Raw genomic sequence first — 23,925 nt, 5'->3', positions numbered from 1 at the left:
GTGTGGCCTCCCAGGAATGGCCAGTGTAGAATCCCTGTGTACTGAACACATGAAAAATGCTCACTGGGCTATTCCTCACCTGCCTGTGCACAGGTCTCCTCTGCAAAACTCCTGCCTCTCGAGCAGGGTGGCCACAGCTCAACTCCTGCTCTGCTCTGGGCTGAGCATGGCCATGGAGGGCAATGAGGGATTTGATGGACAGGGCTTGAAGTTTAGGAGATAGAATGGCTGAGAGGAGAACAATTCCTCGAGCAGCTGGATCAAGGGGAAAAATGTCCTTTACATCTAAGCTAGGGAACAGGCAGGAGGGAAAGGAGATGTGCTTATAAAATCACAAAATCATGGGATTGTTAGGATTGAAAAAGCCTTCTAGGACTGAGCCCAACCATTCCTCCCAGCACTGCTATGTTCACAGCTAAACTGTGACCCCAAGTGTCACATCCATGTTTTTGGAACACCTCCAGGGAGGTGACTCCACCACTGTCCTGGGCAGGCTATTCCAATGCTATAATTCTTTCCTTGAATTTTTTTTTCCTAATATCTAAACCTCCCCTGGAGAGTTTGTAACTGCCTGAATCAGTGCTCACTTTTGATGAGTGCTGGCAGCCAAACAGGATCATTTTTGTGCATGAAAGACCTGGACAAACTCTCAGGGTAGGTCAACACTGGCACCAGACTGGGGAGTAGGCAATGCCCCTCACAATGTGTTACCTCTCTGGTCCCTGTTGCTTGCTGGGGTGAGATTTGGACTCATCCCCACAGGTTGGGTCCTTCTCTTTATCCACACTGATAACTTCAGTTTATCTGCTCAACAACTGGACATGCTGGCACTGCCATATTTGTGTGGGGACAGGAGGAGCAGAGCAGAGGGGGACAGAGCCAGCCCTGGAGGCATCAGCTGAGGGATGCACCTGTGTACTCCAACTTGCTGAGGGCAGGAACCCCGAGAAAGCTGAATCACTAAGGCCTGACCTGCCACTGGCACTGGGTGGATCCTTGCTTGGAGCCAGCTGCTCCCAGTTAATTCCCTTCACACGGAGGCAGTCACAGCTCCAGCTGGCTCCTCCAAGGAAACCCAGTTCCCCAGGTGGCAGATGTCCATGGACAATGCCCTGGCCTGGAGAAGGGAGATCAGTCTGGAGCTGGGGGCAGGAAGGTTTTAAGGCAGCACGTGGAGGGATGGGCACTGGGACAGGATGAACGCTGCATTTGTTCCTGCAAAATGCAGCTGGGATTTGCTCTGACAACTGGGCACAGCCTGCCCCAGCAGAGACACAGGGAGGTGAGGGAAAGGAGCAGGACAAATGCTGCTGCTGTGAGGGGCTGGAGGAGGTGGGGAGGAGTCTCCCTAGGTGAGGTGACTGGAGCAGTTCCCTGTGTTCCACCAGCCCCAGCACAGTCGTGTCCTGCATGTTACCTTTTCTCCAGCCCTGCACAGGCACTTCCAGCCCTGGGCCATGGCTGGACAAGGCACAGAGGTGCTGCAGCCCCCTCAACCCCCAGAGGACCCCTGCCCCAGGCACTACCTTCTCCTCCAGGGCTGCCATCCTCTCCTTGAGGTGCAGCTGCAGCCGCTCGTTGGACTCGCTCAGCAGCCGATCCACGGTGTCCGAGAGCCGCTTGTTGTGCTCCTCGTTCATCTTCTCCCTCTGCCGGGCCTGGGACAGACACAGCGACATCTGTGTCACATCCAGAGGGGCTCAGCGCCCTCCTGCCATCCTGTGCTGTCAGAGCTGGCCCACCAGGCCCAGCTTCTGGGGACAAATCCACTTCTTACAGTACTGCTTGGACCCTCTGTTGGCTCTGCTGCTCTCTGCCACCTCCCAGCCAGGGATGAGCTGGGATCTCCCTAAGGATTTAGGGAGATCATGCTGGCCTGCCCCTCAGGAAAGCTTCTCCTGTGTATCTGCCAGGAATATCCACACTGGGGGCACTTCCCAGACCCCAATGGACACTGAACCTCTGGATTTTCAAATATCTTAAGGCAAAACATCTGGAGCTTCCCCAGGGGCACATCTGTAACGTCACCTGGGTGACCTGAGAAATGGGCATCACTCCTGCAGGGACAGCCCAGCCTCTGGCTGAGAAGCACAGACGTTGGACAAGGGACTGTGCAGCCCAGGGCACAGCAGCTCAGCCTCCCTGCCCTTTTCATCCTGCTGATCCAGGCTCAGGAAAAGAGCTGCTGGAGCCTCCCCTTCCACCCAGCATTTGGGGTCCCAGCTTGCCCCAGGGTGTGATGCTGGGAGAGGAGAGGGCTTGGAATATTAACAGCAGGTCTTGGATGCCTTGGAGAGGGGAAATCCTCACAGCAGAGTGCCCTAAGCCATAAGCTCCTGCGTGGCTCAAGTTTGATCCTGGATAGGAAAGGATTAACCAGGCTGTTCTTTCAGCCTGCTCCTGAACTGCAATCCAGGTGTGCCCAGGTGCCCAGGCAAGGACCAGGACTTACCCTGGCCAGCTCCTGGTTCTTCTCCTCCAGCTGAGCCTCCAGCTGCCGGAGGTGCTCCTCAATGCTGCCATGCCTCTCTTCTGCCTGGGAAAAGCAGAGCAGCCTTCTCGGATGATGCTCCCCAAAGCCATGAGGGCCCTGCTGCATCCCCGTGTCCATCTCTGCATCTGAGTCCTTACTGGGGTGCAAGGCTCTCTCCCACTGCCTGCACCCCTACCAGGGCTCCCTGTGAGTCCAAACCAGCCCTGCTGGCACGGTGACAGGAGCTGGGGGTGCTCAGTGGGGGACTAAACACCATTCCAGAACAGGAAGGGCAAGGATGGCCGTATCCATCCCTCCCTCCAGGCCTGCACCCTTTCAAAATCTAGTTTGATGCTTCTTCTTTCTCCTCATCCTGGTGTGGTCTCACCCAAGCCAAAGGGCCCTCCCTTGGGAGCAAGCCCCACGTGTGCAGGACACACTGAGGTGTCCTTTAAAGGTGGTTCCTTATCTCTGCTGCAGTGGGGACAGCAGGGGACACAGAGGCCACAGCTGGGAGGAGACTGGGATGCCTTGGGCTGCCGGGGGCGGCCAGACCCAGCTGCTCCCCTGCTTCCAGAACTGCCCCCCAGCTCCAATCCCTGCCCTCCTTCTCCAATCCCTTCCCCCCTGCTCCCTCTGGCCCCTTGCCTTGGTGAGGGCAGCAATGCGCTGGGCCAGCTCCGCCTCCACCTCGGGCAGCGTCTCTGCCTTTCTCATGGTCTGCTGCAGCTTCTGCTCGGCCAGCTCCAGCAGCTCCTGCAGGTGCCGTGCCTTCTCCTCGCACTGTGGGACAGCAGGGTGGGTGACTGCTGCGTGTCCCACCCCAGCACCCCCTCCTGCCCCCTCTGGGGCCGCTTTCGGTACCTGGCGGTGCAGGGACTCCTTGTTGGCCAGCTCGTTCTCCAGTTTGTCATTGAGGTCGTGGATGGAGGTGGCCTCTCTCTGGGCTGCCAGGTATCGCTTTTCCAGCGTGGTGATCCTCTCCTCCATGTCCTCCTTCTGTGCCAGGGCCTGGGGAAGCAATGGGGCCGTCATATCCTGCTTTGTGACAGCATTTTGGGAATAGCAGGGTTAGCCAGCTCAACCCCCCTTGACACGGGGATGAGGGACAGCAGAATACAGTGATAAAAGGAGAGTCAAACAATCACAGGAAAACCTTCTGGAGAGAACACAGGTCAGTGCTCCAGGTGTGCAGCACACCTGAGAGCCTGCCTGTAACCTCAGGGAAACCCTGCTGGTGGACTTGGGGACAATTTCCCGAGGTAGTGGCCTCTCTTGGAGAACCCCCTGCACACAACAGGAGCTCCAATCCCTTCCCAGTCCAGTGGAAACAGATGTGAGGCCTTTGCCCCAGGCTGGGCTGTGCAGGGGGACAGGGACTCACCTCTCGGAGGTCTCTCTGGTACTTGCTGCTCATCTCCTCAGATTTGATCAGATCCTTCCTGGCGGTGCCCAGATCCTCCTCCAGCTCAGCCACGCTGGCAGCCAAGGCAGAGATTCGCTCCTTGGCCTGGACCACTTCAAAATTCTGCTTCTCCAGGAGCTCCTGCAGCTCCACCACCCGCCCAGCCTCATCATCCGAGTGGACAGAGCCATTGGAGAGACGCTGCAAGGCACCAGAGAGGGAGGTGGGTATCAGGATGCTCCAGAGCTCCCAGGCTGTGGCACTGCCTGCAGCCACTCAGAGTGGGAATGTGGCCCTGCAGGGACTTGGTGAGGGGGTGGAAGTGGAGACAGGGGGCTCTGGGACCTCCAGCAGCAGCCTCCACATGACAGGGTTCTTACAGCAATGATGGAACAGGGATGGATGTGGGCTTCCCAGAGCATCTGGTGGAAGGTGTCCCTGCCCATGGTGGGGGTTGGAACAAGATGGCCTTTAAGGTCTCTTCCCATACAAACCATTCTGTGGTCTCTGGGAAGCAGAACCCCTTGGAGCACCCCAGCACAAATTCCCCCCGCTCAGAAATGGCCTGTATCCACCAGGAGAGGCATTTCCCATGGGGCTGGAACCAGGGGAGAGCACCCTGGAGTTAGCAACAGGGAGGTGGGAGAAATGACAGCCCCAGTGAACGTGGGCAGAGCAGAGCAGGGCTTTCCTGGGCTCCTACCTTCCAGGGAAGCTTCGGTGCCGGCTCCTTGGGCTCCCTCTCCTCGCGCTCGCCCGCCGCAGGCTCCCGGGCAGAGCCCTGCTGCAGAGCTGCCACCTGCACAGGAACAGGGACAGCAGTGGGGGACAGCAGCAGCTGAGGCCAGTCCTGCAGCCAGGGCTGCACAGAGCCCTGCCTGTGCCTGGGGGAGCAGAGGGAGCAGCCCTGAGCCAGCACTGCTGGGGTCACACCTGGAATCCTGGGGGAGTTCTGGGCCCCTCAGTTCGGGAAGGACATTGAGGGGCTGCAGCGTGTCCAGGGCAGGGAATGGAGCTGGGGAAGGGGCTGGAGCACCAGGAGGGGCTGAGGGAGCTGGAAAGGGGCTCAGCCTGGAGAAAAGGAGGCTCAGGAGGAACCTTCTGGCTCTGCACAACTCCCTGCCAGGAGGGGACAGCCAGGAGAGGTCGGGCTCTGCTCCCAGGGAACAGGGACAGGAGGAAACGGCATCAAGCTGTGCCAGGAGAGGGTCAGGTTGGACATCAGGAAAAAATCTTTCCCTGAAAGGGTGGTCAGGCTCTGGCACAACTACACAGGGCAGAGATGGAGTCACCATCTCTGGAAGTGTTCGAAAAACAAGTGGACGTGGAACTTCACAATATTGTTCAGTGAGCATGGGGGAGTTTGGTCAAAGGTTGGATGCTTTTCCAGCCTTAATGATTCCACGATTCTGAGAGGAAGTCAGAGGTGCCGGGAAGGCTCAGCACTGAGGGAGGTTTTCCTGGTGAGCCCTGGATTCTAGGTCTCCCTCCCAGCTCATTTCACTGGTTTACAGGCAGACAGATCCTGAACCCAGCACAGCAGGAGCAGGGGATAAACACTGGCACCGTGTCCTGCACTGACAGGGGAGGATGGAGAATGGTCTCTGCAAGGAGAGGGGCCTGGGAGCCTCGGAAATACCATGAGGCTTATCCTGGGAAGTGGAAAGAGGAGCAAAATTTGACCAGCAGAGGCTGTAGGAATGGCTCTTTCCTTTTTGGAGCAGTGGCTGGGCACAAACTCCAGGAAGGAGAACAGAGGTCATGTCTCTTGAGGAACACTTTATCCCTGAAAAGTGTCCAAGGCCAGGCTGGACAGAGCTTGGGGCAACCTGGGATAGTGCAAGGTGTACCTCCCATGGCAGGGGGTGGAATGAGATGAGCTTTGAGGTTCCTTCCCACCCAAATGAGTCTGGGATTCTGAGATGACCATGGCTGGAGGCTGGGAACAGTGAAGCCCCAGCAGGGAAGAAGATGGGGGTGCAAGATGAGGTGCTTGAAGCAGTGTGGTTTGGGTTTCTGTGAAATTAGGGAAAATCCCCAGTCACCCTCGGCCCCCTGGAATGGTTCAGATTCAGACTGTTTTTGTCAATTACATGAATTCCAAACAGAAAACAACAGGGAAGTATCATCTGTGAGACAAATGGTTTTCAGAATCTTTACAAGGTTTCCTTAAATACAGACAAACATTCAAGTAAACAGCGATTTTAGAACAAAAGCCTTACATCAAACCTGATGGAATGCAAATACCCCATGAACTCCCAAAGGTAACGGGGGCATTCCCAGCCCAGCAGGTGCCCAGGTAGCCCTCACCTGCCGATGGGCATCCACCAGCTGCTCCTCCAAGGTGGCCACTCGCTCCAAGGCTGCTCGCAGGCGTTCCCTCACCTGCAGGGGAGTGAAACAATGGCAAAGGCTGTTTTATTCATTTATTTATTCAGGATGACGGTGCCCAGGATCTAGGCATGCTCCCAGGCCTGTCTGCTGGGCTGACAGCAGGCTCAGGTGGATTCACAGATTCAGGATCATCCAGCCCATGGTGGTGGTGGTGTGAAATTGTGTTGGTGACAACAGCCTGGGGCAATTCTTGGAGATCTATGGCCAGAACAGCCCGGAGAGGTGCCCCAGCAGAGGAAGGAGATGCTTGACATAAATGAGGGAGGAGGAACAGTGAAGACTGACCCAGGGTGTCAAATGCCACCACCCCGAGAGTGACCTGGGGGAATTCCCTGGTCCCAACAGCCTCAAACCCAGAGGATCCACTGGGCAGCCCCAGCAGCACCTCAGTGCTGCTTTGGGATATCCCAGACTTTCTTGTTGAGGGCCCCCACGCCACCTTAACAGCACAAAGTAGCAGGGAGGGAGCAGAGGGTTAGGAGAAGGAGCTCTGAGCAGGAGAGGTCCAAGCAGCTTTCCCACCTTTTCATCCAGTGCCTTGTGATGCTCAAAGAGTGACTTGAGTGCCTTGAGCACCTCGACCTCACTGGACACCCCAGATGGCGACTGGGCCTGGCGCTTGACCACAGTCATCCTGAGGGAGCGCTCATGCCGTGACACCAGGCACTCCAGGTGCTCCAGCAGCAGCTGCAGCAGGACAAGAGAGGGGCTGTGAGCTCCAGGATGGGCCCAGCAGCCCCTGGTGTCCCACAGTGCCAGGACTGAGGGCCTGCCAGCGGGGTCTCCAGGCTCACCCGGGTGTTGTTGCGCTCGGCTTTCAGCTCCGAGATCTCCTCCTCCCTCTCCAGGAGCTGCTCCCGGCAGGTGCTGAGCTCCCGCGTCAGCGTCGCAAACTCCTGCGGATGGGATGGAGTCAGCATTCCAGCCCCGCTGCTGGACCTCCAGAGCAGCACTGCCCATCCAAACCCAGCCAGGGAAACACCATGGGGAACGTGGAGAAACTGGGGGAGGCACAGCCAGGCCAGGAGGGGATTTATTCCTGGCTTCCCTCAGGCTTTGGACACAGCTTTGGAGAACACAGCAGCTCAAGATTGATCCCACTTGGTTTGATGCCCAGTGACACAAGAAACTGCTCCACGGCTGCAGAGGTGGTCAGTGGCACTTAAAGCATCCCAGTCAAGACCACCAGCATGTTCCCATTCCCACTGTGCCCTGGATGCAGCTCCCACCTTGGAGCATCCCATCAGCTAAAACTCACCACAAAGCCACAGCTGGCCAGGATCATCACCTGCCCATCAACCGTGTCCTCAGGACCTGGAATCATCCAAAACTTCCTTCCAAAAGCAAGAGGGTGCTGCCTCAGTCCAGCGGGACAGGACACAGCAGGAGATGTGCCAGGTGCCACCAGCTCCTGCTGCTGCCACCGCTCCCTCCAGGCCTGTGACAGCCAGCAAGGAAGAGCCATGCCCAGAGCAATGCCAAAGGAATGCTGCACACCCAACACATCCCTTGAGACAGGATGGAAACCACAATCACAGTTGTGGCTGTGTCAGAGGGGAAGGGAAACGTGCTTTGAAGTCCCTTGGATGCAGAAGGGTTCCCTTTCCCCCAAAAAATGAAACCCAGGCACCTGGGGGAGCCCAGGAGCTTGGCCCATTGCTCCCAGCTGCTCTTCAGTGGTGCCAGGCACAAGCAAGATTTTGCAGCTGGGATTTCTTAGGGTGAGAAATGCAAATGCGGGAATGCGCCATGAATTCACACCAGGTTCGGTGGTGTTGGGAAGAATTTTAAAAGGCAAAGGATTTCAGAAGAAGCTGAGAAGGATTTGATGGAGCATTAACAAACCAAATTTCAAGAGGGGGCTGAGAGCTGTTTTACAGCATGAAATTCTTTTTCACTTTAATTTTCAGGTTTAGCAAATAAAACCCCTTCAAACCGAAGCAAAGCATTGAGGCTTAGGCTGAACCAAATGCTCTGCTCAGCTCCAAGTGGAACCTCCTGTAACAGCTGAAGCTCCAGGAAATCCAGAGCTTTTTCATCTGTTTGCTCCAGGTTTTCCATCTCCTTCCCCACCCCAAATTTGTCCCAGTGGTGGGGTTTGTAGCCTGGGATTGCTGGGGATGGTGGTGGCACTGATGCAGTTGAGACCCCACAGTGGGACAGGACCTGAGCAGGTCACAGTGAGGGGAAAGAGTGGTCCCTGTCCCCATAAAGAGCTGCTTTCCTGTCTGTCACCTGCCTCAGGCCCTGCTCCAACATCCCTGCTCTGACATCCCTGCTCCAGCACTGCCCCAGGGCCCGAGGGACCCACTTCCTTCCCAGAGCCCTTCTGCCCCATCCATTCCCCAGGGACCACCCCAGCCCTGCAGTTTTCCCTCTTCCTATCCCTTCTTAGGGACCCCTCCAATCTGGGATCACCCCATCTCTTCCTCAGGAAGCTCTCCAACCCTGGGATCACCCTTCTCCCACCAGTTCTCCCCAAATCTGTCACAGCACCCCAAACCTCATCACCGAGCTCTGCCACACCCCACCCCACACTCGCTCGGGGGCCATCCCACAGCCCCCAGGGCACGGGGAGCCCTCGGCAGACCCAGCTCCACCGGGACCCCCCTGTGCACTCCTTGGAGCTGGGATCCCGGCGGGATCGGGATCGGGACAGGGAGCGGGATCGGGACAGAGAGCGGGATCTGGACCGGGATCAGGATATGGATCGGGATCGGGATCAGGATCAGGATCAGGATCGGGATCGGGACAGGGATCAGGATCAGGATTGGGATCAGGATCAGGATATGTATCAGGATCGGGACAGGGATCAGGATCGGGATCAGGATCGGGATCGGGACAGGGATCAGGATCGGGATCGGGATCAGGATCAGGATCGGGATCGGGACAGGGATCGGGATCAGGACAGGGATCAGGATCAGGATCAGGATCAGGATTGGGATCGGGACAGGGATCAGGATCAGGATCGGGACAGGGATCAGGATCGGGATCAGGATCAGGACCGGGATCAGGACAGGGATCAGGATCGGGACAGGGATCAGGATCGGGATCAGGATCAGGACAGGGATCAGGATCGGGACAGGGATCAGGATCAGGATCAGGATAGGGACAGGGATCAGGATCAGGATCGGGATTGGGATCAGGATCAGGATCAGGATCAGGATCAGGATCAGGATCGGGATCAGGATCAGGATCAGGATCAGGATCGGGATCAGGATCAGGATCAGGATCGGGATCAGGATCAGGATCAGGATCAGGACCGGGATCAGGACAGGGATCAGGATCGGGATCAGGATCAGGATCGGGACAGGGATCAGGATCAGGATCAGGATCAGGATCGGGATTGGGATCAGGATCAGGATCAGGATCGGGATCAGGATCAGGATCGGGATCAGGATCAGGATCAGGATCAGGATCGGGATTGGGATCAGGATCAGGATCAGGATCAGGATCAGGATCAGGATGGGCCCCAGGCACACGTGCCCATTCCGTGGGTTATGCAAGCGCTGCCAGCAGCTCCCGAACATCCCTGCGGATTAGAGCCGGGCTGGGAATGCCAGCGAGCAGAAAGCAGCAGGGAGAGGAGCCAGAGAGGTGCCGGTGCATCGCCTCAGATTTAGGGATCTGTCACTCCCCAGTCCCTCAGCACACCACGAGACAAGCAGCAGGGCTCCAGGAGACCAGGAAAAGCAGCCTGGCAGCCGGGATGGCCCCGGGAATGTCTTCTGACAGCCCGAGCTGGAAACGTGGAGGATGCATCAGCTCTGGGCGTTTCCAGCACCTGGGTAAGACCGTGAGGATCCAAAGCCTCTGCTCCTGCAAAGGTGGAAAGTTCTTGCTCTGCCCTGGCTGGCAGGGGACACTGGCTGTGGCCATGGATGTTCTTCCACCGCAGGGAACAGGGCAGGGCGGTGCTGGGCGGGTGGCACAAGGCTCTGAAGGCAGCAGGATGACAGCGATGGCCAGTGCTGGGGACAGGGACCACCAGCACTCAGCCTCCTCTGCCTGCCTTCCCTCACTCTGGTGGCCAGGCTGTGCAGATGCTCCTGCAATCAGGATTTCATCCTGAAAGAGGGGATTAAAAGGAGCAAATCCTCTGGAGAGAGAGGCAGCCCCTGCTGCAGCCAGCCCGGTGCACACACGGTCAGCAGGTCACAGCCAGGGGTGGGCACAGCACAGAGCCCCTTCCCTAGGGCTGCTCCCTGTGAATGCATCCTGTGCTCTGTGTCCCACATCCTGTGCCAGGCCTGCAGCACCCCATGGCAAATCAAAGAGCCCTCAGTAACTGCCACCCCTCGGGGAAAGGCTGCAAAAATGAACATTTACATCAAAAATAGCAACAGCCCTGCAGCGAGCCAGGCCAGCAGTGAGGTCAGCTGAGTACACAGGGCCCGAGTATGATGCCTTGGGAATAAAAAATAGCAATAAATCACTCCAGCAGCCACTTGTATCTACCTCTGTCAGCCCTGGCTGTGCCAGATGCCAATGCTGCCACCTTGCTCTGGGTCACTGGTGGGCACCAGGCAAGTTGGGGACGATGGCAAGCTGTCCTCAGCTCAGGGCTGCAGTGTCACCCTGTGGAGTGCAGCTCCACCCCATCCACAGGTGTGCCATGGCCCTCCATCCCAGCAGAGTCCAGACAGAGCATCCAGATGATTTTCCTCTGCCCTGACCGTGGCCAGGAGCCTCCCAGGCGAGGCAGAGGTGCCTGCCCAGCTCTGATAAGCTCTGAGACTAAGCAGGGATGCCTATAAACAGATTAGAAAGTGAAGGAGAGGTGCCTGATCTCCAAGGGTGGACAAGGAGGCACAGACTGGCAGTCCCTGGGAGCCCTGCAGGAAGCCCAGCAGTTCAGGAAGGGACCAGTCTGGACTAAAACCAAACCTCCACTGTGTGACTGACTGCACTTGGCCCCAAATCCTGGGGTCTGGGAGCAGGATGGAGAGATGGAGCAGGATGGAGCAGGATGGAGAGATGGAGCAGGATGGAGGGATGGAGCAGGATGGAGGGATGGAGAGAAGGAGCAGGATGGAGAGATGGAGCAGGATGGAGGGATGGAGCAGGATGGAGCAGGATGGAGGGATGGAGCAGGATGGAGGGATGGAGCAGGATGGAGCAGGATGGAGCAGGATGGAGCAGGATGGAGGGATGGAGAAGGATGGAGAGATGGAGCAGGATGGAGAGATGGAGCAGGATGGAGCAGGATGGAGAGATGGAGCAGGATGGAGGGATGGAGCAGGATGGAGCAGGATGGAGGGATGGAGCAGGATGGAGGGATGGAGCAGGATGGAGGGATGGAGCAGGATGGAGGGATGGAGCAGGATGGAGAGATGGAGCAGGATGGAGGGATGGAGCAGGATGGAGCAGGATGGAGAGATGGAGCAGGATGGAGGGATGGAGCAGGATGGAGCAGGATGGAGGGATGGAGCAGGATGGAGAGATGGAGCAGGATGGAGGGATGGAGCAGGATGGAGCAGGATGGAGCAGGATGGAGGGATGGAGAAGGATGGAGCAGGATGGAGCAGGATGGAGGGATGGAGCAGGATGGAGAGATGGAGCAGGATGGAGCAGGATGGAGGGATGGAGCAGGATGGAGAGATGGAGCAGGATGGAGCAGGATGGAGGGATGGAGCAGGATGGAGCAGGATGGAGGGATGGAGCAGGATGGAGGGACGGAGCAGGATGGAGGGATGGAGGGATGGAGCAGGATGGAGCAGGATGGAGAGATGCTGTTTTCACTGATGGAGCAGGGAGGGAGACCTGGAGCACCACACAAGGTATTGAAGTGGGATGCTGTGGACTGGGACTCAGGTTTTCAGACTGCACCATGCATGTTGGGGGTTTGGGGTTTTCCTCCTAGGCTGCAGCAGGGGGAAAAGGAACAGGGAAGAGCTGGAGGGAGGCCAGGAAGCAGCAGCGTGGAGATGGCTGGAAAAGCACGGAGAGGTTTAGGAAGCTCAGGGGGAGAAGGCTCCAAAGCCTGCAGCATGGAAAAGCTGGAATGCCAAAGTCCTCAGCCCAGGGCCCCTTTGTGTCTCTCCCAGTGCTGTCCACAGCACACACAGGGATGCAGAGGGGTCACACCACAGCCAGCAAAATTCTCTGTTTGCGTCAGGAGCGTGGCTGCTACTCCAGTGCACCCAAGCCTGGGGACAAACCAGCTCCAGCTGCAGGATTAACAGCATTTTAAAGTCCCTGATTGGAGTGATTGCTCCTGACAGGAGCAGCAGGGGATGTGTGGGAAGGATGGCCATGCCAGGAAACCACTGCTGCTGACTCAGCATGAGAGGGAGAGTCCCATCCATCGTCTGCCGGTGTGGCAGCCCAGGCTGTGGATCCCAGGAGTGGAGCAGAATGAAGAGACAGCCCCAGTCCAGAGACAAGGGGATAAGCACAACCCCAGCAGTTGTAGCATGGGATTACACAGATTAAATCCTGCTGGGTAAACCCAGGACTTGGACCATCACCCACCCCCAGCGCTGGGCACAGGCGTCTCCCAGACCTCCTGGATACAACACCTGGGCTCTGTGTGAATCCACAGGGAATCGGTGTCCTCCCTTCCTAAGGGTGTGGATTTCCACCTGGGATTGCTCAGGGAGGAGCACTGTGCAGCCAGGCAAGCAGGAATCCAACATCTCAGCATCCTAGTCTTGTAGGAGCACAACCAGCTCCAAGGGTTCCACACAGCTGCCAGATCCCTCCATCCTTCCCAAAATCCGGAGATGCTTTAAGGGTCTTACCCACTGGGGGCTCCTGAGGTTCCTGTTTACCTGCTGGTCTTTGCAAGTTAACTCCAGGTATACTTTGAAGTTAAATGGGATTGTTTGATCTCAGGACCTACCCCAGCTCCTGGGGGACCTTCGAGAAGTTTGGGGAGTCTTAAGGGGTCTGCTCACCCCAAAAAGGTCAGATCTCAGCTCTCCAGGCAGCCCAAGAGGCAGCAAAGATGCAGCACAGCTTCATGGAAGGAGGAACCACGGGAGGTTTCTGTGGCCATTGACAACCTGCAGCCCTCAGCCCCGTGAAATCCTCCTGACACAGGTGGGGACAGGGACTCCTGCCAAAGCCCTGAGCCATGGCAGGACAGGGAGGAGCTCTGTCCCACAGAGGACCCTGCCCTGGGAGCCCCCAGTGTCACATCCCTGGGTGGCACCTGCCCCCAGGAGAAACTGAGCTGAAGGGCTGGGCAGGAGGGAGCTGGGAACAAAGCCAGGGCCTTGGAGAACTGCTGAGAGCACCCAGAACCCACTCAGAGCTGAGACCTCGGCCACAAATTCCCTGCAGAACAGGGGAGCTGGAGCTCTCAGCCTGATTAAGCTGCATTCAGCACTCCCACATGAATAAATAAATCACACAAGGAGCATTAAGGCAGCTTAGTCTCCCCAGGAAATCACCCTGGAGTTCTGTCTTTTGGGGGCTGAGGGATGCCCCCATGGATTGGGGGTGGGGATGGCTCAGCCATGCAGCACAGGCAAGGGGGAATGGGAGCTACAGGCAGGAGCATCCCTGGAGCATCCCTGCCAAGGGGTTTGCCCTGGGCAGGCACATCCTCTGCCTTCCCCACACCTGGATCTGCAGCAGATGCACATTCCCAGCCTGTCCCTTTGGATCCCATGCCAACACAGCAGCATCCAGCAGCCTCTGTGCCCTGAGAGGGTGCAGAGTGCCACGTCCCCAGCTGCCATCCGTCCCAGCCTGGCTGCACCCAGGGGACACTACTGATGAGCCTGGCTGCCCCAGCCTGCCCTCAAAGAAGGGGTTCTCCCAGAAATCCAGCTTGCATCCTATTCCCAATGGGGTCTGAGACACCACAGGAAGCTCCTGGGCTAAAGAGAGCACAGAGAAGGAGGAAGAGAATGGGACAAACCCACGGGATGTCCCCACACAGCGCCCCGGGGAGACACCCACGGTCCCAATGCCACTTACCTGGTACATGCACATGCTGGGATTAATCCCATTGGGCAGGTGAGCGCCTTTGGGTTCGCTTCCCGTGTTCATGCTGAGCCCTCATGTCCAGGAGTGAGCACGGGGGACACCGGGGGACACCGCGCCCGGAGCCGCCTGCCCAGGCAGGGCCCGCAGGAGGCGGCAGGGAATTCCCCATGGGAGCAGCCCAGTCACATCCCGGGGCTGCAGGGGCCGGGGGCAGCCCCAGGCAGGCACCCAGCGCCTCGCAGGCACTGCCTGTGCTGACCCAGATTGCTCCGAGCACACCCCGAGGCTCCCGGGGCCGCTGCTGGAGCGGGAGCGGAGCTAAATCCGCGCATCCCTTAATCCGGGAGCTGTGGTGGGGCGGGCAGAGCCCCAGGGTGACCTGGCTTGCTCTTTCCAGAGCGGGGAGCACAGGGAGCGAGCCCCCAGCACAGGGAGGTGGTGCTGGGACTGGGTGCACCCAACACCCAGGTACCTCTCAGCAGATCTCTCAGGAAGGTAGAAACTCACCTGCAGGGAGCCCAGGAGCTCCTGGGGAGCACTGCTGGGGGTTTTGCTCTCAGCACCTTGGGCAGAGGCAGCACCAGCCCATCTCTGTACGGAGCAGCTGTTCCTGAGCTGCTTTCCTCCATACAGGCAAGGCAGGGATGCAGGGAGCTGGCCAGACAACAGCCCAAGCTCTGTCCTAGCTCATGCCACCATTTCCCATCTCTCCAAGGTGCTCCAAACCCCAATGCCCAGGCAAGGAGGATCTCAGGTCCCAGCACTGCAGAGTTTGCAGATGCAAACATTCAAAGCCTCCTGCCTCCCTTGGCTGTTGGGCTCCTCTCACACCATACCCACAACGGAGCAAAGCAACAACCCCCAGAATCTCTGTTCCCCCAAGTCTGAGCACTGTGCTGTCCCACGAGACCCCACAGGGATGGTGGGCAGCTCAGATTCATCCTGCACAGCCCTGTGACACTGGACTCATCCACCTCACCCTCTTCTAGCCTCAACATCTTTGTGGAAATCAAATCCAGGCCTCTGCAGTACCTGGAGAGGGTCCTGCAGGTGGAGTAACCAGGAGCAAAGCACCAGCAGAAGCCTCAAGGCAAACCCTGGTTCCCCAAGCTCTGGGCTGCCCACTGAGCACAGACCTTGCTGTCCTCTGCCCCTCTGCTCCCTGAGATGTCCCAGTCCCCACCCTGCAGCAGCTCTGCCTCCAGTGTCCCCTCTCAGCACCAAGACTGAGACAGAGAAGTCCCATCACCCCACAGGGGAATGGGGCTGGTGGAAAGGAGAGCTGCTGGCGAGGGAAGGGGCAGCAGTGGGGCTGCTCTGCACAGTGGGGAAGGACAGTGATGAATGGTTAATGGTTCATGTCCCCATCTGAAGTGCCAGTGTGGGCTCAGCACCTCCTGACATCCCAAGAAGTTGACTGGTGGTAGAAAGCCACATCTGCTGCCCAGATTGAGCTATCTGCTCCTCAGGAGCTGTCCCCCAGTGGACTGACTGTCCCCACGGGAACTGAAGGCTCTGCCTTGCTCTCACCCTGGGGTGTCCTTGGGGAGGTTTTGCCCCTTCTCCAAATCCATTCCCCTGTGGACAGGGAGGATTGCAGTCCTACCCCTCCTGACAGAGCAGCCAGGGTCCAGAGGGGAAGCAGAGATGTCCAAGTGACAGAACCTGCAGGATTTACCGTTTACATGAGGTGCAGCACTGGCAGCAGGGTCACCAGTGTCACACCAAGCCAACCCTCCCAGAGGCACGGGCCAAGCCCCACATCCAAAGCCCTGGAGTGCCTCAAGGCAGGCTCTGCCATTGCCAGGGGCAGCTCCTCACCTGCGGCAGTGCCGAGTTCAGCTGCCTCTGGAGCTGGTCCCGCTCCCGGAGCGTCTCCTGCAGCCGGCTCTGGGTGACGGCGAGCGTCTCGCGCGTCTCCCGCAGGGTGTCCAGCAGCTTGTCCCTCTCATCCAGCATGTTCACCATCAGCTGCTCAAAGTCAGCGTCTGCTTCCGAGCCCTGGGGGGGCCCCAGCGGGTCCCCCTCGCTGATGGTGGGCATCACCTCGCACATCATGGCTGGGCTGCCTGGGGGAGGCTCCCAACGGGGCTGGGGCTGTGCCGAGCACAGCTCACATCACTGCGGGCTCCCGGGGCCAGGGGAGCCAGCACGGGAGGGGACAGTGGGGTGCTCAAGGAGGGGGACTCCCCATCCCTTCCTCCAGGGTGCTAAGCAGCAGCTGGCATCGCTCCAGCAGGGGCAGGGATGTCCTGGGCACCAACAGGGTCCCCACAGTCCCCAGGGCCCTGCTCGCTGCTTGTCACTGCCGGCTCCCGCTGTCACCTCTCTTGGGTCCTGCTGTCACCTTTCCTGGCTCCTGTGTGTCACCTCTCCAGGGTCCTGCTGTCACCTCTTCTGGGTCTTGTGTGTCACCTCTCCTGGCTCCTGTGTGTCACCTCTCCAGGGTCCTGCTGTCACCTCTCTTGGGTCCTGTGTGTCACCTCTTCTGGGTCCTGTGTGTCACCTCTCCTGGCTCCTGTGTGTCACCTCTCCAGGGTCCTGTGTGTCACCTCTCCAGGGTTCTGCTGTCACTTATTCTGGGTCCCGCTGTCTCCTCTCCTGGGTCCTCTGTGTCACCTCTTCTGTGTCCTGCTGTCACCTCTTCTGGGTCCTGTGTGTCACCTCTTCTGGGTCCTGTGTGTCACCTCTCCAGGGTCCTGTGTGTCACCTCTCCTGGCTCCTGTGTGTCACCTCTCCAGGGTCCTGTGTGTCACCTCTTCTGGGTCCTGTGTGTCACCTCTTCTGGGTCCTGTGTGTCACCTCTCCAGGGTCCTGTGTGTCACCTCTCCTGGCTCCTGTGTGTCACCTCTCCAGGGTCCTGTGTGTCACCTCTCCTGGGTCCCGTTGTCACCTCTCCTGGCTCCTGTTGTCACCTCTCCTGGCTCCTGTGTGTCACCTCTCCTGGCTCCTGTGTGTCACCTCTCCTGGCTCCTGTGTGTCACCTCTCCTGGGTCCCGTTGTCACCTCTCCTGGCTCCTGTGTGTCACCTCTCCTGGCTCCTGTGTGTCACCTCTCCTGGCTCCTGCTGTCACCTCTCCTGGCTCCTGTGTGTCACCTCTCCTGGGTCCTGTTGTCACCTCTCCTGGGTCCTGCTGTCACCTCTCCTGGCTCCTGTGTGTCACCTCTCCTGGGTCCTGTTGTCACCTCTCCTGGGTCCTGCTGTCACCTCTCCTGGCTCCTGTGTGTCACCTCCCTGATGCCTTTCCAAGGGGCTGCAGCATCTGTGACCCACGGGCTGTTCAGAGGGTGACCAAATGACCCTTGAGGATTTGTCCCAGTGGAGAGCCCAAGCCAGAAGCAGCACAGGGAGGGTCCAGGGAATGTTTTGGCTGCCTGGGCATGCTGAGGGGGGCTCTGCTGAGGACGGGCTGCTGTCCCTAAAGCTGGATGAGGTGTCACTGCTGATGTGGCAGCGTGTCTCCGGCAGGCATCACAGATCTTCAAACACCCGGCAATGACCTGTGGCAGAGGGGACAGAGATCAGATCCCTCCTGCTGCCTCCAGAATGCCCAGAGCCCTGTCCAGCCCCCTCTGCCCCCCATCAAACCCTTGAGAGCTGCTCCAGGTGGGCTCAGCACCCACCTGAATGGGCTGTGCTGGCTTTTCCTCCTGCGCTCAGGGACCAACCTGATCTGAATCCAGGATGGCACCAGGCTGCAGGAAACAGCAACCCTGGCACCCAAAATCCTGCAACTGTCCAGGGCCCCTGTGGTCCCAGTGTTCCCCAGCCTCAGGGAATCTGCAGAAAATCAGGCTCCAAACCTGAGTTCGACCCAAACCCGGCAGGAAGTCACAGCAACAAATGAGTTGAATGATTGGATTCATTCCCCTGTCTTCTAGACAGATGTGCTGGGCCCAGCTGTTCAGTGACACCTGAACTCCAGCACCTCCTGCCTTGGTCAAACCTCTCCCAGGGGATGGAAGCAGCTGTATCCCCAAATTCCTGCCCCAGCACAAGCACCAGGGATGAGAGGCTGAGGGGACAGGGAGAGCTGACATTTGGGCAATATAGGCTGGATTAAAGCATGGCTGGACCTGAGGACACAGCCCAGGGGTGATGCTGGAGCCCACAGCCCCTCCTTCCCTTCTGCAGCCCCAAACCATCCCAGACAAGGTTTCAGGTGGGGATTCACAGTCCTGAGGGGGAACTTCAGCCCTCTGCAGCCAGCTGAGGATCCCCAGCAGCAAGGACAAGTGTGACACTGCCACCCCAGTCATCATCCGTGCCAGGGGACAAACCATGGGCAGGTTTGTCCTGAGCTGAGCAGCAAAAAACAACGTGGCAGGCCCAGGGTGAGGAGTGCTGGTCTAGTGCTGCTTCCAGGGCAGGCACTACTCCAGTTCAACTTTCCAGATGAAATGTTCAAGGACAGCTGTGAATATTCTGAGGCTGTGGCTGCCCCTGGATCCCTGGAAGTGTCCAAGGCCAGGCTGGACAGGGCTTGGAGCAACCTGGGATAGTGGAAGCTGTCCCTGCCCATGACAGGGGGTGGGACTGGATGAGCTTTAAGGTCCCTTCCAGCCCAAACCAGCTGAGATTTTGTCACCTCCCTTTCAAACTCCCCGCCCCCACAAAATGGATAAAAAGGACCTACACACAGGCCTGGGCAGAGCAGCCTGTTCTGGCCCTTTGGGCTGGGATGAAAGCTCGTGTGTCCAACAGCTCAGTGACACAGCAGGGACCTGCCCTGATGAAAGGTGACACTTGTGAGGAGGTGCCTTTGTCACACCAGACACTGCCAGGGCAGGGGAATCAGAACTCTGCTCTTTGGATGACATTGGCTCATCAGCTGAAGGGAAGTTTGACACAAAAAACTCTCTAAAAATAGAGAAGCTGTGGCAAAAGCAGCAGCCCCTCTTTGTGATGCTGAGAGCCAGCTCCAGCACACAGGGACACAGGACAGGGCTGTCCCACAGGTGGTGTCCTCCCCTCCCTTCACAGATTGGATCCTCAAGAGGGATAAAACCTGTTGTGCACATGTAACAATGTGCTGAAGCTTTGAGGGCTGTTCACACTCCATCCTGGCTGTTGGGATGTGGATGACCAGGATAACTGTGGGTTCATGGGATAACTGCACTGAGGACATCCCATCCCTGCAGCATCCCACGAAAACAAGACTGGTGGAGGACAAGGCATGGAGTGAGGGACCATTCCAGCCCCTGCACCCCTTGGGGCGAGTTGGACCTGAGCCTCATCCCTGTAATTAAGCACAGAAAATGCTTTCCAGTTCTTGTGCCCCTAATGAACATCCCAGGGGTACTCACAGGCATGTGGCTCCCTGCCAGCTTTCCTAGGGGTAAGATGTCCCAGACTCCAGGGAGATTCTGGGCCAGGAAGAGCAGAAACCAATACCCCAGGGCTAAGCCCTGTTAATTTGGGTGCAAAGCCTAAATGAGGTCTAAATGCCCCCTCCTCTTCTGTGCCTCTGCTTGAGACATGAGCATGGAGAAGGAACATCCAGGCTGGGGAAAGTCCAGCAGTTCTTGAGCACGACTTGAATGGCAAAGTGAGCCATGTGGGCATGGCCCAGCCAGCTGCTGTTAGGGAATTGGAAGAAATTAGCAGATGAATTAAGAGATATTAATCAAGGCACAGAGGGAAGAGCACTGCAAGCCCTTAGGGAAGAGAAATGCTGCAGAGAATGACCAAGACATAAACCTGACTGGAGCAATGATGGGATGGAAATTTATCCCAGCTGCAAAGGAGGGACACCCTTACCATGAGGAGACTCTCAGGTGCCAATTCCAGCAGGGCAGTGGCAGCTTCCCACATGTCCTTCCCCATGGAGGTCACCCAAGGGGCTGGACCCACACAGTGCAGGAGGAGACACAGATTTACAGCCAAGAGCTGCTTTTCTTTCTGCTTCCCCCATGGCTGAGCTTGTGCACGGGTGGTTTGGGGGTGGGGGGGTGTTTATTTCACTGCAAACCTGCTCCTGCCCACAGTCACATCCTGTTATTCCTGGTGCAGGGAGATGGTGAGATGAGCACAGCCGGTCCCTCAGCCTAGGGAGAGTGATCACAGAACCACAGGGATCTTACACAGCACTGATGCTGCTCCAGGATGGACTCATCCCATTCTGCTGGCCCCCAAAAGCCTCTGTGCCCTGTCCCTGAGGATGCTCAGTGGAGCATCAAACTGTCCTGGACAAGGCAACATTGGTGACCCAAAGCTCCTCTGTGCCAGGGTTTGGGGGTGTCCCCACTGAGGGAGGACACATTCCCCCCTCATCCCAGGCCACCAAGGACACACACAGAGGTGTAAGGCAGGAGCTGCTACAACCCCCTGCAGCTGGAGCAGCCCTGTGAGCAGGGTGAGACCTCCCAGCACCACAGAGAGCTGCCAAAGCCCCCCTGAGCCAGCCTGAGACCCCCAGGCAGGTGGGCACAGCCAGCCCAGGGCTCTGGGGGCTCTCTGTGCCTCCCAGGACACTGCTGCACCATGAGAATCCCTGGCACAGAAATCCAGGGGGATGCTCTGCCACCTCTGAGTGTGGCTCTGGACACCATCCAGCCCCGTGGCAGGACTGTCCCCATCCATGGACAGACACCTCCTCCAGCATCCCCACCATGGATCCATTCCTCCAACAGCCACAGCAACTCTGCTGCCCCATGGATTTGTGAGTGATCATTCCTGGATCATTCAACCACTGCAGCTTTCACAGCAACACCATGAGCAGCCCAGGCTCTGGGAAAGGCCAACAGCCAGAGACAGCAAAGGGTTAATTTGGGATGGCACCTGAGGCAGCCAGGACCAGGCTGGCTTTGATCTCTGCTGTATTCAAGACCTGTGGAGCAGGAAGTGAGTCCAGTAAGCAACAGGCAGAGGTGAGTGTGCAGGGATGTGGGCACAGGGACAGGGATCCAGCAGCATCCATGGAGCCAGGGATGTGGGCACAGGGATCCAGCAACATCCATGGAGCCAGGGATGTGGGCACAGGGATCCAGCAACATCCATGGAGCCAGGGGTGTGGGCACAGGGACAGGGATCCAGCAGCATCCATGGAGCCAGGGATGTGGGCACAGGGATCCAGCAACATCCATGGAGCCAGGGATGTGGGCACAGGGATCCAGCAACATCCATGGAGCCAGGGATGTGCACACAGGGATCCAGCAACATCCATGGAGCCAGGGATGTGCACACAGGGATCCAGCAGCATCCATGGAGCCAGGGATGTGCACACAGGGATCCAGCAACATCCATGGAGCCAGGGATGTGCACACAGGGATCCAGCAACATCCATGGAGCCAGGGATGTACACACAGGGATCCAGCAACATCCATGGAGCCAGGGATGTGCACACAGGGACAGGGATCCAGCAACATCCATGGAGCCAGGGATGTGCACACAGGGATCCAGCAACATCCATGGAGCCAGGGATGTGCACACAGGGACAGGGATCCAGCAGCATCCATGGAGCCAGGGATGTGCACACAGGGATCCAGCAGCATCCATGGAGCCAGGGATGTGCACATGAGCAGGAATGTGCAGGAAGCTCCTGTCCAGGGTCAACTGCCCTCATTTCTGTCCCACCTCAAACCTTGGGCTTTTCTCCATTCTCCAAAAGCAAGAGAATCTCACCTGTTTCCAGGTGAAGCCGGGCTGGAGGGAGCACACACAGGGTCTGTCCCTACCCAGCAAAGCTCCCAGGCAATCCCACACATGCCAGCGGTCACTTTGAAGGACCTTGGGGACATCAGTGTGGGTGACAGCCCAGCCACCCCCACACTCTGCTGTGACTGCAGCAGCAGCGAGGGCACAGCCAGAGCAGCTCTTTGCTACTGGAGGTCAGAGGGGCCTGAGCTTACTCCCAATTAGTGCCTGTCAATCTCACCCTTTCCCAGGTCTCTGGGAGAATTCCCTAAATGCTCCTGCCTGGCTTTAGAGGGCCTGAAGTGCTGGGATAATCACTGGGTAGAACGGTGAGGCTGCGAGGAGACAGCTGGGAGCTGAGCAAACAGACACTGCACAGCTCCAGCCCTTGCTGGGTATTTTTAGTCCTGTGGGGCTGCCAGGCACAGGCTTGCTGGAGCAGGTCTCTTGCCAGGGAAAACGTGCTTGCTTTACTATCCCTCCCCCCTCCACCCCAAATCCATGCTTTCCCCCATTTTTGGGATGGAAACCAGCACGGTCACACGTTGCCTGCTCTCCCCAGCACGGTGCCCAGATGTGGAGCAGCTCAGAAGGGGTTTTTGCCCTGGAGCTGCTGAGCACAGCTCAGCTGTGAGTCAGGCTGGACCATGCTGGGTCCCAGAGAGCAGCCTGGCTTCTCCTTCCCAGGGAGGGGGAGAAGCACCCACAGCTTTACCCACACACAGAGGACAGAGACAGCCTCGTGTTTCCTCTCTGAACAGCTCCACTCCCATCCTGACAAGAGGAAGAGAAAAGCTCTGGTGGCTCTGTCAGCAGGACCATCACACAGCAGGCAGCTGGCAAAGAGGCTTTAACAAGCTCTCAGAGACTGATCATCCCATAAAAATGTCACTATGATCTTTCCTGCTCCTGGGAAATCCTCCAAGGCTGCCCACCTTGGCCTCAGATGTGCAGGGTTGGGGTGGCAGAGCCCACCCCAGCACCCCTCACTCCAGGCACAGGAACAGCCTCCCCTCCATCCAAACTCAGGGTCCAGCACCCACACTGACCCCTCCCTGCCAGATCCAGGAGAGAACAGAGTCTGGTGCCCTTTTGCTGCCAGTTTTACCCTTCAGGAACTTATTTAATGCATGATACTGCATTAAATGTGACCCCAGGACAGGCTCCAAGTGTCACATCCTGGCACTCCCAAGCAAGCTCATCCCAAACACTGCCCCTGCAGACACAGCCACATCCCAGCACAAGTCCTGCCCACCCTCACTGAGGTCAGACACCACTTGGAAGCAGCCAGGACATGCTGAACCACCAATCCTCCTTTGCCTACCCCAGGGAAGGTCAGCAGTGACCCACTGACCAGTGGGAAACAGAGTGGGAACATCCTCACCATCCCTACCAAGCCACAGAGCCCATTTCTCTTACCCTCAGTGAGAGATGTGGTAATCAGAGGTTGGGAAAAGGGAGACTGTTCTGCATACAAGACAAAGGGGATGCTGAAGAGCCCTGGCTTGACAGTAGAAATCGCTTATCCAGGTGCAGGACCTGGAAATGTTCACCTGCAGCAAGTCTTGGAGCAGTACTTGCCACATGCTCCTGTAGGTCATGGGCTGGGATTTCCCCTCCCAGGTGCCCTGAGACCTCAGGAGAAGTGCTGTTCATGCCAAAATATCCAAAGCAGACACCAGCTGAGTTCCATGTGTGCCAGGAGCTACTTGAATCCCTCTGGACAGCCCCACAGACCCCGAGGGCCGCTCTCCAAGCTTCCCTCTCTCTCTATCCCTGTGCCCAGGCACTGACTCCTTTCCACACACTCCAAAGGTTTCTCAGTTTTACCAGCCTGGACTGGAGCAGTCCTGCCATGAGTGGGAGCATCCTGACTTCTCCATCCTGGGTGATTCCTGGGGAAAAATCTGCTTTTCATGAAGAAAACCCATCAGCAGATACAGCCTCATCCCAGCTTTTCTCCCAAGTCCCTGCATTTATTGCCAGGATACACTGTGGCCTCTTGGGACCTCCAGCCCCCTGAGAGGGACAAGGAGGATGCAGTTTTCCATGGGGCCCATATGGTGCCAGTGCTCCCAC

At 57.8% G+C, this 23,925-nt stretch overlaps 1 protein-coding gene across 1 annotated transcript in view; it reads right to left on the bottom strand.

Moving 5' to 3' along the window:
• PPFIA4 (PTPRF interacting protein alpha 4) overlaps window positions 1-16,275 on the bottom strand; it is a 27,821-nt gene extending 11,546 nt beyond the window's left edge. The window contains exons 1-10 of the mRNA XM_058855586.1: window positions 16,032-16,275; window positions 7,067-7,168; window positions 6,795-6,959; window positions 6,189-6,263; window positions 4,582-4,677; window positions 3,858-4,079; window positions 3,338-3,484; window positions 3,122-3,256; window positions 2,453-2,536; window positions 1,527-1,658 (exon numbers count right to left, since the gene is read on the bottom strand). Coding sequence (XP_058711569.1) covers window positions 1,527-1,658; window positions 2,453-2,536; window positions 3,122-3,256; window positions 3,338-3,484; window positions 3,858-4,079; window positions 4,582-4,677; window positions 6,189-6,263; window positions 6,795-6,959; window positions 7,067-7,168; window positions 16,032-16,268 — 1,395 coding nt within the window. The 5' untranslated portion in view covers window positions 16,269-16,275. The remainder of the gene's footprint in view (window positions 1-1,526; window positions 1,659-2,452; window positions 2,537-3,121; window positions 3,257-3,337; window positions 3,485-3,857; window positions 4,080-4,581; window positions 4,678-6,188; window positions 6,264-6,794; window positions 6,960-7,066; window positions 7,169-16,031) is intronic.
• Window positions 16,276-23,925: the final 7,650 nt, after the last annotated feature.

The sequence above is a fragment of the Poecile atricapillus genome, chromosome 23 (genome assembly GCF_030490865.1).
Source record: "Poecile atricapillus isolate bPoeAtr1 chromosome 23, bPoeAtr1.hap1, whole genome shotgun sequence".
In the NCBI taxonomy this organism is placed as follows: Eukaryota; Metazoa; Chordata; class Aves; order Passeriformes; family Paridae; genus Poecile; species Poecile atricapillus.
This window is presented reverse-complemented; position numbering and strand designations above follow the sequence as displayed.